This window comes from Pteropus vampyrus, unplaced genomic scaffold (assembly GCF_000151845.1).
Source record: "Pteropus vampyrus isolate Shadow unplaced genomic scaffold, Pvam_2.0 Scaffold462, whole genome shotgun sequence".
Taxonomy (NCBI): domain Eukaryota; kingdom Metazoa; phylum Chordata; class Mammalia; order Chiroptera; family Pteropodidae; genus Pteropus; species Pteropus vampyrus.
In genome coordinates, this window is record NW_011889243.1 from 1748701 (window position 1) to 1762749 (window position 14049).

A 14049-nucleotide genomic window follows, 5' to 3' on the forward strand; every position below is an offset into this window, starting at 1 on the left:
GCCCTTTTTAGTTTTCAATACTTTAGTTTATTCCATGTAGCGTGGCATGTGCTGCTAAGAACGCTTGAGGCCTGGGTTTCAGTCACATTTCTGTCTCTAATTTAATAGTGATTCTGGGGAAATTCTTTCCTGTCTTAGACAAGTCATTTTCCTCACCAGCAAAATGAAGGGGTTCAGTAGAGAAGAGCTGAGGTCTTAGTATTTTTGAAGTGAGCTCAAAGACTATTCTATTTGTTATTTTATTTTTAATAAGAAAAGAGAGATAAGCATATATATAAACTCTGTGATGTTTTAGGCACATTGCAAGATATTTGTTGTTTTATTAACTTACTCATAACTGCTCAAGACACTTTACCCACTCTGAAGTGTTCCCATAAAGCCTGGGTCATCTTTAAGGCCTGATTCAGTTCCTCTTTCCCTGGGGCCCAACTGTGGCTGCTTTTCACTCATACTGCTTGCTTGTTTTTCTGAACTCCTATTATACTAAGAGGTTAAATGTAAGGAAATCACTATGTAACTATATTTAATAACTAATTAGTTTTTTATTGCAATTGGTTTGAAATTATCTAGTTTAGTAGAGATATTATTCTATAGAAAATAAAACTGATAAAGTGAGGGACTTTAATTGGGTCAATAACCTTACTGAGAGCTTTATCCTGATATAGGCATGTAACAGACAGATTTATAGAGCAGACTGTATACACATTTGAGAAACTACTCTGGCTCTTCACCTATTCCTTCCATTGTTTTTGTTTGGATTAACATGTGTCTAATCCTGAATCAGGGAAATCACATAGACTTATTCCTTTTCATAAATCACGGAAATTCCTATCACATTAAATAACGCGTTTTAATAAAAAGCTTCATTTTTCAAAGCATCAATGGTTAACTCCTATAATTGACTAAATCTATTAAATCTTTTCTGACTGCAACTATCAACTTTACTGAAGACCAAAATGCCAGGTATGGTTTGGCCAGCAAAATCCATAGTGATGAAGAGTCAGTGATTGACTAGAAAATGTGAGATCTAATATTTTAGACTGCTGTTCAAATTCTCTTTTGAAACTATTAAGGATGAAGAAGCTATAAAGAATGTATAATAGGAAAAAAAGAAGTACAGAAATTTCATGACATTGATGGTTGGGCATACAGAAGGGAGAAATAGGTAATTAATTATACAAGTATTTGCAATATGGAAAGCTTGCCAACACTATTCAATTATGATTTAAAACATAAAGCATATATACATCTTCTCAAGCAAAAAAAAAAATCCATACTATTTCATCCTAGTTAGAGCACAGAGATGTCATATATAACTACATTTATACTGGATTTACATAAAAAATAAAATGCTAATATTTACCATGCTTTTCACTTTATAATTCATGAATGGTAATAAATCTGTTTGACTAGTGAATCTAAATGTTTTCTCAATGTTCAAATTAGGTATGAGAACTACAACCTCAAGATAAATAAGTTATTATTTTAATGAAATAATTTCCTTGATTTAGTAAAAAAACAAATACATGTAAAAGAATACATCAGAAAATTCTTTCTGTGTAAATCTCCAGTTATTTCAACAAATGGGTTTTGCATAAAAATAAATTTATGGAAAATCTCCATGCAAGGGTGTCATGCTAGCTTGTATGAAGCTGGGTACAAGATGGAAACTAGACCATGTATGTCTTCAAAGAGGTTATAATCCAAGAGTTTGAATAATAGAAGCACTTGAATAACCTCAACACCAAGCCAGATTAAGTGCCTAAGAGAAATATAGAGAGCTGTGAGGGTTAAAGGAAACTGGAGGAAACAGGACAAGCTTGAAGGAGAAAGTGAAATAGGGTTTGAAGGGTGACTAGAATTTTGAGAGGCAGAATGGGATGATGCAGAGGTGGAAAATACGGGCAAGAGAGTGAAAGTATACCCAGGAATAAAAGAGTATGAGCATAGGCATGAGGCAGAGAAGGACGGGGCACCTGAAGGACAGTGAGTAGTATAGGTTTTTAAGTACAGAAGATATATATGGGAAATATGAGAGCTAAGGTATTTGAAAAGGGAAATTAGGACTTAATTTCAGAAGATCCTGATTGCTGAGTTTGAATGTGGTAAGCAATGAGGAGTCGCTGAGCATTTTAAGACATGGAATTACAACAAATTTTATTTTCTTACAACCATATATAGTCATGTGCCACATAATACTGTTTCAGTAAGCAATGGATCACATGTATGACAGAGGTGTGTAGTAGGCCTAGGTGTGTACTAGGCTAAACCGTCATGTTTGTGTAAACGTACTCTATGTTTGCACAATGATAAAATCACCTAACGACACATTTTTCAGGGCATATTCCTGTCATTAAGTGGAGTATGGCTACATTAACCATAGGCTACCTAAATATTTAAAGCTCTTATGTAGCAAAGCCAACACACATTGGAACACAGGCCTAAATCCTATTGATGAGGCTGAACCAAATAGAGGAGAAAAGGCCAGTGAACAAACGTGAAAGGAGGCACAGGAACCAAGATATTGTCACTTGCGCTGTTGACATTGTAATTGAATAACCAAATGCTGGGTTCCCTAAAATTTACAACTGTTTTTTTAGGAGTCAGAGTAAGGTATTTGATGATGATAAACTATGGTCCAATAGCTTTCAGCTGATCCTAATTTCTGTCTCTCACTCCAAATTCTAGCCATCTTCAGCATTTAAAGCCAATAAAATTCTTGGACAAGAAAAGACTGGAGTCAAGGACAGAATCATGATATAAATGTCTATTATATGCTAAGAATCCTTGAGCTAAAGCAACTCACCCAATCGGAATTATGGGATAGAAAATACTCTGTCATTCATTAAAAACAGTATTTTAAATAACATTTTAATAATAATAATGAAAAAATATACATATATAGTATGTAGACAGAAAGCTAATTACCTCATGATCATGAGTGGCCTGTCTGGCTGCATCTAAATATATGGAAAAATAAGGAAACATTAAGTTGAAAAATAAAACACAACAATAACAAAACCCAAGCAAACAACTGTGCCAAACCACGAAAACTGTTGGCTATCACAACATATGATGTTTTCTCTCATGGCTTTATTAATCAGTCAGTCAGCAAAAGTTAAAGGGAACCCTGTATTTATAGGTTACACGATTAGACAGAAGAGAAACAGCAGACACAGTTTTATCATTGAGGAGAATAGGGTGGGAGGGTGGACAGGAAACATATGCCAAAAGCTGTTTGCACATTATAGTTTAGCAGGGAAGATGCCCAAGTGTGAAAAGATGCAATGGACAAGGAACAATAGATTAGTTGTGAGTGAGGTGTCTTTGCAGTGTTTCCTGAAGAAGGGGAACTTAAAGCAAGTCTTGTAAGGGTGAGAGAAACGATTTTAATGAAGAATAAAAGAATCATGAGGACCGAAATCTTGCCTATTTTGTTCAATGCTGCATCCTTAAAGCCTCAGTAAAAGCCTGATATGTAATAGGAGGTGCTCAATACATATCTTTAAATGCACACATATCTGAATGCATATATGAATGAAAAGGGTGATTATTGGAGGTTGGGAGAAATGGCACGTGAAAGGCTTAGAGGTTTTAGTTAAAGCAAGGCAGTTACGTGGTTTAGTAGACAGAGTTGTTTAGAGGCAGAGAAATGCTTAAACTGGGAATTCGAAAAAAAGCATAGACAACTAAAAGGAGTCTTGGAACATAAGCCAAATTGTTGATATTGGATATAGAAACCAGCTGGAATTTCTAAACGAGAGCAATGGGATTTTAATAAAATTCCAAGACAACGCATAGATGTAAACGTAGTATAATAGAGAAATGATAAGAACACATCTTCTATATCACTCTAATAGGAGCCTTTGAGACATTTGTCACACACAACAAACTACAAATACATTTGGTTCTGATACCTTGCCTATGAGATTTGCCTTTCTGACGGTCCTGGGTTTTCCTACTGAAAACCTTATAGGCCTCAGTTTTCTGATATTGCTCCAGTTCCTTCATGTAACGCTCTTTATCTCTGTCTGCTTCATCAAGGTAGCGCTAGAAAAGAAATGTGGAATTATTTTCAAGAAACAGATCTTATTTAGGTTAAATATCAATGAGCTATTTGAAAAAAACAGAGGACAATTAGAACATGAAAAGAAAAGTATATGAGGAATAAGCTTTAAGGGAGAATTTAAAAAAGCCATATGAATAGAATAAAGTATAATTCCTAAATTATAAAAGAAATAGGTGATTCTGACTTTTTATATACTATTTATTACCTTTTCTGACTTAATAAAGACAAATTCTATTGAGATCATTCTCATAAAAAATTCACAAGAAGATGATTATAGTTATTTCTCTAATTCTATAGATAGAATTCCACATGGCTGTTAGAGTCCTCAAGATGGCTGAATACCACATAGATACACTTAGTCCTCCCACGGAAAAGGATAGAATAATACTTAATTTCTCTAATTCCCAACCTATTCTGAGGGAATGAACTCATTTATCAATTGGCCTTTTAAGAGCCTGAAGAATGGAGCACTAAAACCGGAAGACATAAAGAACATAAAAAAGAATGACCACATCCTATGGACCTAAAATATGAGATAGCTTATATCTATCTACATGCTTTGTGTTATTAATTATTTAAACAAGGTTCACTGATACACCAGCATAATTTTGTTTATTGCTTTGTCCCTTTAATTCATCAATTAGGTTTAAAAAATAAAGCATAAAAATACTGCTTCTAAATGAATACAAGTTAGTCAGAAATATATTAAAAGCCTTGTCTCACACAAGAACCAGATGTAGGGGAGACACAACTGGCCAGATGTGAGAGAATTTAAGTACTAAAATACTTAAGTACAATAATAAATTAAAAACCATTTGAGAGAAAAAACCCATATGCCCATACCTATAATAAATAAATAAGCAAATAAACACATAAATGGGGAGAGAGGAGGGCCCTTGCTTATATTAGAATGTTGAGGGCCAGCTGGTAAATGTGGAGGGAGTGCTAGAGCTAGAAAATCATCATTTTTCAATCATCATGGTAAAGATTAGATCAGGCAAAAGTCATCAATGAATGCTAAATCTAGGGGGGAATTTTGATATGAATAGACTATTATCATATCCTTAAAACATCTCTCCAAAGATTGCTTATTAATTATAAGGGAGAATAGAAAAAATTTTATTGAGTGAGCAAAATTAACATTACTAATGAGGAATAAAGGGACATTGCGATACCCTAAGAAGGACACAACACCACCTATGCAGTATCTTCATCAAGATGCATACCCTTAATATAATCACAAGAAACATCAAATACAAAACGAGAAATGTTATGTTAAAAGTAAACAAAAAGGAGGAAGGGGGAGGGATTGTATTTTTTTTAAAATATCAATATCATTAAAGACATAGAAAGGTTGTGGAAATATTCCAAATTAAAGGAATCTAGAGATTTGACTACTAAACACAAAACTTGACCTTAGACTGGAATCTAAACTGTGTGTGTGTGGGGGGGGGCGGGTGGGGGCAGAATTTACAGAATGATGTTAGGTCAACTGGAATACTGATGGTAGGTAGACAAAAGTATTGTGTTAATATAAAATTATAAAGTTAATAACTGTACTATGGTTATGTAAGAGAATATGTCTATTCTTAGGAAATACACTGAAATATTTAGGGCCATGATGTATGTAACATCCTCAAATGATTCTGAAAAAAATAGTGTGTGTGTATATAGTGAGAGAGTGAGAGGGTGAGAGAGTGAGTGCGAGAGAGAGCACATGCACTTGGACCTTTTCCAAATTAAAGCAGTTTTGTTAACCACAAAAACAAAATATATGAGCACATATGAGTATATGAGTATATGAAAATATGAGTATGAACACATATGCAAAGGGAGAAATGGGATAAAATGTGTTAACAAAAGATGAATCTGGGTAAAAAGTATTTGGGTGTTCTTTGTAAAATTCTATGTTTGTGACTTTTTGTACATTTGAAATTATATTCAAATAAACATTAAAAAAAAAATAAGCGTGCAAACCCTTGTCCTATATACCTAACAGTGGTTATCCCTGGAGATAACTACTGTTACTTTTTTCTTTATACATTCTGTATTGTCTGAAAAAATTTTAAACAATGAGCATGCATTAATTTTGAAATAAAAAAAATTAAGAGTAACCTAGTATGTACAGCTCACTATCCCTTTATACATTAGAGCTAAAACAATGGATGACACACACTGCTTTCTATTAGCTTGCTACCACAAACACAGAGCTTCAAGTTGCAACTTAATCTGATCTCTCTGAAACTTTTTGAATTCAGTTACTTCCCAAAAGTATTTTTCAATTTGGTTTCAGTCTGTTTGGAATCCTTTTTAAAGAGTGTAAGTCATGAAAGAGTATAAGACATAAAAGAAACATAGATATCTTTCAGATGCTGAGAATGCTGGGAACTTTTAACTAAAAGACACTCCCACAACCATCACTCCATGTTAGTGCCATTTCAACCAGTTCATGGCTATCTTGTCCTTAATTTCTATCAAATCTGTAACGAATAGATTTGTTTCAGTCTGGCAATAGAGTTAGTTTCTGTTTTAGAAGAGAAAGAATTTAAGTAGTTCTTGCGTTATTTTCCATAATAGGTTAAATGTGCCAAAACTTTAGTTTAAAAATTTTATTAAAGCAGTAAAATCTTTCTTAAACAAAAATCTTATGTGAACAGAATTTTATCAAATGACCTCTTTTCATTTAACTCATGACTTTTATTTAACTCAGTGGAATGAATTAAGTTGACAGATTTCTTAATTTCTTAGTATGGAACCACTTAAAAAAATCTTATGTGACTTCTCAGCATATAAATCAAATAAGAGCAGTGCTGCTTTGGTTGAGGGCCCCTCCTGCTCACACCCCTGCAGCAGACCCTGAAAGAGTATAAAAACCACTGTGCTAAGGAAAAGTGCAATGAAGGATCCTGCTATTCTCGTCTCCTAGGCACTATGACAAGACAGAAGAATCAACTGTCCATCCTCTTTGCTTTTCTGGCAGATTATTTCTGAGATATAATCAAAACCAAGCAAAGGATCAGGAATAGAAACAACCTGTTTTTCCTCAGGAGGGAGTTTACTCCATTCATTGCCTAACATCCTTGTGATTTCTGGAAATGGGACTTCTGGTCTTTTTGCTCGAAGTTGTTCTCGACGCTCGTTCATGAACCGAACATATCCTGTAAGGGGGGATTTGGGTGCATTGCTATCTCGAAGAGGTTTCTTCCTCTTTCTTCCTTTGGACCAACCTCCTCGTTTACTTCTTTGCTACAAAATAAAAATCAAAACCAAATTACAATAACAAAAATGTCCCCAATAACACAACAATAAATACTAACAAACAAAATAGGATCACAGTTGCATTTTCCTGTCATTAATGGGTATTCAAAGCTCTCCAAATCTTTCACAGGTACAAATAGCTGCAATGCAGTTTTCAAGAGGGGACTCTAGATGGTTCACTTTTAGACCCTTTTAGGTACCAAACTACAAGCTGTTGCACTAAGTGGATATTTTAGTGCTAACTCCAAGAGATAAGAATAAAGGAGTGTCACAATCACTCAAGCTTTGGCCTTCATATGCACTTAACAAGTCCCGCCTCCCAACAGGGGAGTATTCTAAATGAGAAATACAGCACATACACAGCACTGTACCAGAGAAGCAAACATTGTCACAGTAGATCAGAACAAAATGTCATATGCATTGGGCAAATGAAGAAACAAGTTGAAGTACAGGAATTAAAAATCATTCATGAAGGGTGCTTCTTATTGATACTACTCAAAGATCAGTTTATTTCCCATAGGAGATAGTACAGATTGTTAAATTAATATCTAAGTCTTAGAAAAATTTCAATAAGCATAATATATCCAAAATGAAGTCTAGTTTTTGGGTTGGTGATTTGTTCCTTAAGATGTTTATTTTATAAAGTCAGAAGTCTTTATATGTTATATAGTTAAATCCAAAAGTAAATCACCTCTAAAAAAGTTTAAATAAAGGACTGAGGTACCCTGACGTTTTACTACAAACCTTTTCCTTGTCCTTTTAAATGAGATACACATATTTTTGCTTCATAATTTTACAAATACATACAGCCTTCAGTTGATAATGTTTTATGAATATAAGAATTCTTATTTCATAAAAGAGAAATATAAGCAAAATAGGACCAAAAAAACACCTAAATATTAATTACAGTATTACACCCCTTCAAATATATATAAAATGGTGTAATAATTCACCATAGGGCAAATGGTATATTTGGCTTTCTTTTTTTTTTTGTGAACCTAGTAATGTTAAAGTTACTAAGGATTTTAAGATGTTTGTGAAGCCTTAAGCATTCATCATAACCTTTAAGATTGCCAACACAGAAAAATCAGCTCTTTTAAAATAAGAAAAAGGCTAAAAATCAATGGTAGTACTCTTTTATGGCTAAAAACGAGTGCCTTAAAACATAGACAATGGAAATCAGTCATTTTTGAGAAACACTGAAAGTCCAACAAGAACAAGACTTCCCAGGCCCATACACAACTTCTGTGTTATTTAAAGATGTCCCCCATGGATGGTCGAATGATTTGGTAAGTAGCATGAATCCTTTGGGCACATAAAAACTCCATGCTACAGGACTTAGTGAGCAGTATGTGGCCTTGAACATGGGCATGTGGACTTCTCATTAATTACTTATTTAATTAAATAATTCATTTACTCATTCAACAAGCATTTGTTAAATATCTAATATTCTTCTGTAGGTATAAATCTCTTAGGCAGCGGAAAAAAAGTCTACCTGTCTTTATGTCATTAAAACCATTAATATGATTCCACATAAAGTAAGAAATATAAAGCAGAAAATTCTGCCGAATTTAAGAAAGCCAGATGATGGACACCTCGATCAACTCCCTTGCTGCCTGCTTCTTCAGAAGCTTCAGAAACCAGTAACAGGAGGAGACACTTCAGCGTACCTCATCTTCATGCCTCTGTTCATTGCCTTCTGCTGTGTTTGAAGACTCATTCTGAAGCAACTGACCTTGGGAGAGATCCTCCACAAATTCTGGATTGTTGGTGGATGACGTGGCTCCACTACTATATGGAACCTCTGGGTGGGTTAACCTGAAGAATAAAAAGCAGAAGTGTAAAAGTTCAGTATCAATAGCATCAAACACTCTTACTTACCAAGTTCAAGACAAACTTCCCTGCCAGCAAAAGTACACGCCAGCCCTTGAATTAATTCCCCCACCTCATTCTGTATAAATGTAAACAATGTCTCCATAGCACTTTTTTATAGAGCATTTTAAAAAATGGTTTCAGTGCTTGACTGAATCAGATCAGTTCCATGAAGAAGTCTCCTACTAAAAAAAAATATTCTTTTCCCAAAATATTACCTCTTCCCTCAACATAGACTTCACATTAGTTCTGAGCATGCAATAGAATCTGACTTTTATATGCTACCTTTCCTGTATCTACAATGTAAAGGGAAAATACTATTTATAGAAAATGAGAATAGGAATGGGGATTGAAGAAGCTGTTTGTCCCCATCACAAAATAGAGAGTTCTTGAAGGGCATAAGAAACATCTCATTCCACAGGCTATTCTTTCTTGGATTATAGTGTCTATTGACAACCAGATTATTTAAAAACAATATTATCAAGTTCATTAAGTTCAAGTATAAATGTTAAAGAATCAGACAGATATATTTCTTTTCTGATCCCACCATTTGTTCCAGCTCAGTCAGCAGACCGGTTCTCACAAGGATACAGAAGATGGCTGGGTCTTAGACTGACTTACCCTATCACATGTGGATGAAGGAATGTAAGAAAAGGCAATATCATGTGCCATGAGTTTGAGGTTTTTCAGGGGAGAGGTGTGGGGGAAGTGGAGGAAGATACATAAGAAAGTAATATTTAGTTTTATTCTGGAAGAATGTATACTTCATAGGGTTATAGACACATAATTATAATGTAACATAAGTACTGAAATATAAGTTTGTAAAATGTGCCATAAAAACACAGTAGAGGGTATGATAAATTTTATATGTGTGGATAGGATGTTAAGAGATTTTACAGAGGCAGTCTTGAAAGATGGATAGGCATTCACCAGGTAAAAAACATCATTACAATCAGAAAGAACATAACAAGAGAAAATGAACCCCATCAGGAGGCTATTGCAATAAACGAAGTGAGAGACATGGGCAGACAGGATGGAGAATAGGGGAGAGAAAGCTAAGAGATACTTAAGAGGTAGAATGGAGAGAACTTAATGACTGAATATAGTGAGAGGAAAAGAAGAGTCAAAGGTATTCTGAGGTTTCCTGATTGTATGATTATATACTATGAACCAAGGAAACAACTGGAATGAGTGTGTGTGTGTGTATGTGTGTAAAAGAATAAAATGGTATGTCTGAAACACTCGAGACATAATAAAGTGGAACTGTTCCACAGACAACTGGAAACATACCCTGAGAGAACAGCAGTGAAGAAAAGGCATGAGACAGATTTGAGGCATCAGCCCACGGCAATAACGGGAAGTGCTAGACATTCTCCAGAAAGATAGTGAGAAAAGTCAGGACAGAACTCTGTTGGAACAATATCATTTGAGGAACAAGTGTTAGAAGAGCTAGGAATAGATGAGAGAGGACATTAAGAGATTTAGGGTTTTAAGAAGTGGAAATTAACTAAGTAAAAAGCTGCAGATGCCAAATAAGACAGGTGAAAAAAATATCTGCTAAATTTGAAGACGCAAAGTTTGCTGGCGATTTTAGGGAGTACAGTTTTAGTGGAATGGAAATAAAAACCAGATTACAGAGGACTGAGAAGTGAATAAAAGCAGATGTAGATTGTCCTGAAAATTAAAGTATACTTTTCCAAAACTTTCTAGAAAACATATTAGATGATCGTAAACAATAGGTTCCGACATTTTTGAGGGTCTTTGAAAAAGGTAAGAGAATCTATGAGCTCAATGCCAATCATGTTCTCTGAAAAGAGGAGCTAACAGAAATCCAGTTTGATCTCAGCAGCTTTGTTTTTCCAATGTTTCAATCATTTTGGCTGTCTTAGGCAACTTGTTCTTTCACTGTCAGTCTCATTTCAATGTGCTACCAATTTTTAAGTTACTAACTCTTGTACATTCTTATTTCAGTAATATATGAGAAGTAGGTTTGGGAAAAGAGTACCAATCCTATGATTCTCTGACTGAAATAGACAGGAATCAGAAAGGAGTGGTCAAAGGCATTAAATATCTTTGAGATGACATAAAAAGGTTCTTTTGTTCCTGTGAATGAACTGTCTGTACTCTTAGCTAAAGCCAACAACCCTACCATTTGTGCCCTGGCTTTCATACCTGCTAGCCTACTCAAACACAGGTTTTTGGCAATTCTGCCCTTTCTGGCATCACCAATTTTGCCTTCTCTACTGGATTAGCCTAATCAGCATGCAAATGTGGCATTATTACTCTTAAAACAACAGAAATGAAAACAAAAAACACTTTCTTGATCCCACTTAATTTTTTTCCTTTCTTTTATAGAACTGTTTATACTAATTGACTTCATTTGTTTATACTGGTAAGAATTAACTTATTGTCTTCATTTTTTCTCCTTTCATTCTCTCTTAAACCTAACCCAAAGGAAATATGTGCTTACAACTTGTCAAAGTCCAGTGTAATTTCTTAGTCCTCATCTTACCTGATCTTCCAGGTAAGGTTTTGACCCAGTTTATGTCTTTTCCTTCCTTTTCACTTGGTTTCCAAGACCCCACACTCCCCTGGTTTTTCTGCTACCCTTTTAACTATTCCCTTTAGTTTTCTTTGCTGACTGTTCCTCTTCTGCCAGACTTCTAAATGATGGAGCATCCCAGAGCTTAGGAATTAGAGCTTTTCTCTTTTCTTTTTTTTAATTTACAGTGTTCATTTCTTTGAGGATCTTGTCCAGTTTTATGGCTTTATGTATACTGATGACTCCCAAGTTTCTAGTGTAGACCTCCTCTAACTTCAGAACCTGGTATCAATCTGCCTGTTTGACATCTCTGTGTGGATATCTAACAAGCATCTCAAGTTTCAAATCTACAAAACCAAGCTCCTAAAATCCCCTCCCCTACCTGCTTTGTTTTAAACATCTAAGTTAATGGTGATTCCATCCCTTCGGTCTCTTAGGCCAAAACTTTGGAGTGGCTTTTTTCTCCCTTCTTACATCTTGTCCCGTCTTTTGGGCAAATCCAGTTTGGTTTATCTTCAAAATATATCTAGAATTCTATATGTCTCACCACCCCCAGTGGCACTATCTTTGAATCCCAATCCAGTGAGGTTTTTACCCCTAAGACTCCACTTAAAGTACTCTTGTCAAAGTCGCTAGCGATGTTTTTTAAGTCATCATCTCTCACCTTAATTATTTCAGGAGCCTAACTGGCCTCCTTGCTTCAGCCCCTGCTCCCTTCACTCTATTTTCTCAATATAATGGCCACGGGGATCCTATTAAAAAATAAGTCAAATCATATCATTTGGCTCAAAAGCTTCCAATGCTTTCCTTTCTCAGAGTAACAGTTCAAGTGCTTACTCTGATCTCTCAGATCCTACCAGATCTAGTCCCTTGTTGTTCCCTTTTTTAATCTATAGTTCTTATCAACATAGTATTTTACTTATTTAACCTGTTTTTTTTTTCTGATTTCCCTGGTAGAATTTGAGCTCTACAGGGGCTGGGAGTTCTGTCTGTTTTAGTTGCTTAATATCTAGTGCCTAGAACAGTGTCTGGCACATAGCAGACACTCAGAAAATTTTTACTGAATGAACTGGATTTAGTAATGGCAAACTTCTGAAAGGTCTTGGAGAACAGTTTCATCTGAAGAGTAAGGGAAGAGGCAGATATTAATGAGGTAGGAAACAAAAGTGAAGGAAGGAAAACAGAATTACAAAGTAGAGTCTATTTTTAAAGAGCTCTAAATAATATTAAAATAACACATCTTAAGAATTAGCTAGCACTTCAATCTATACTGAACACATTTCTTCCTTGGCAAATAATTTCTAAACAGAAAAGATAAAAATTTAAGCATAACAGATTTTTAAGGGAAGGATTATTGCTATTAGCCCTTTTTTATATGCCTTTACTATCTTTGCTTATCTGTCCAAATACAGTAAAGAAGGAACACAAGGGGAAAAAAGTAAAAGAACAGAAGTCAGCTAGAGCTCCTAGGCATCTTGAATAAAGAATCATATTAAAAATTCTGATCTTAAAAAAAAAAAAAAAATCAGACCTTTAGAAAAAAAATTATTTTAATATCTGTGGCAATTCAAACAAAATGAACTTGATTTTCAGAGCTAACCCTGTGGCAGGTATTTCTTTAATAGTGACCATGTACTTATTTTAACTGGGAGTCATTGATGTTTGCTAGACCCCACATATTGCTGTTCCAGTTCACAGGAGACAGAGCGCTTCAAGTGACAGCTGAATGCTGATTACAAAGCACCTTACAATGGCTCTCACTCTCTTTGCAAAGCGTAACAACTATATCTTCTATTCTTATGATATAAAACTGCCTTTTTAGCACGTCGTAATTTGTCAGAAACTTTGTTTTGAAGCCTAGGACGAGGCCCAGTGTCCCAAAGTAGCTGCTTACCCAGTGGGAGCCAGATCATTACTCTCCTTGGATCCATCTTCATCTGCAAAAAGGGGAGGCAGGGTGGAACTAGTCATCAAGGTTTCCATCTCCCTAAAAAGAAGAGAGAATTAAAAAATAATGGCTTAATTACTTCCAGTTCAAGTTCCACTAATTTAACAGCCAGTCTTTCTTAACTTTATTGTATCAGCAGGAGAAGAGAAACTGACCTGAATATTAGATTTTGTGACTTGGACACATCAATTTAAACTCTATGGTTAAAGAATGGGCTTTCAACCTTGGTCTTAATCAACTGACCGGACTAAAAAGTTAGATTTTTAACAACTCACAGTTTGGAAAATTCCTTTTTTGTTTTTTCAGAATATCTTCAAAAGTATACTTCATTTCCTGAGAAATTAAGCAGAGTAACTCAGA

The 14049-nt window shown here is 34.9% G+C and overlaps 1 protein-coding gene across 3 annotated transcripts in view; it reads right to left on the reverse strand.

The window, feature by feature from the left end:
- The window catches only part of HMG20A (high mobility group 20A), an 80407-nt gene that overhangs the window by 19953 nt on the left and 46405 nt on the right, over positions 1–14049 (reverse strand). For all 3 annotated transcript variants that reach the window (XM_011382129.2, XM_011382131.2, XM_023524378.1), the window contains exons 2-6: positions 13636–13728; positions 8998–9145; positions 7103–7315; positions 3918–4050; positions 2929–2960 (exon numbers count right to left, since the gene is read on the reverse strand). In XM_011382129.2, coding sequence (XP_011380431.1) covers positions 2929–2960; positions 3918–4050; positions 7103–7315; positions 8998–9145; positions 13636–13724 — 615 coding nt within the window. In that variant the 5' untranslated portion in view covers positions 13725–13728. The remainder of the gene's footprint in view (positions 1–2928; positions 2961–3917; positions 4051–7102; positions 7316–8997; positions 9146–13635; positions 13729–14049) is intronic.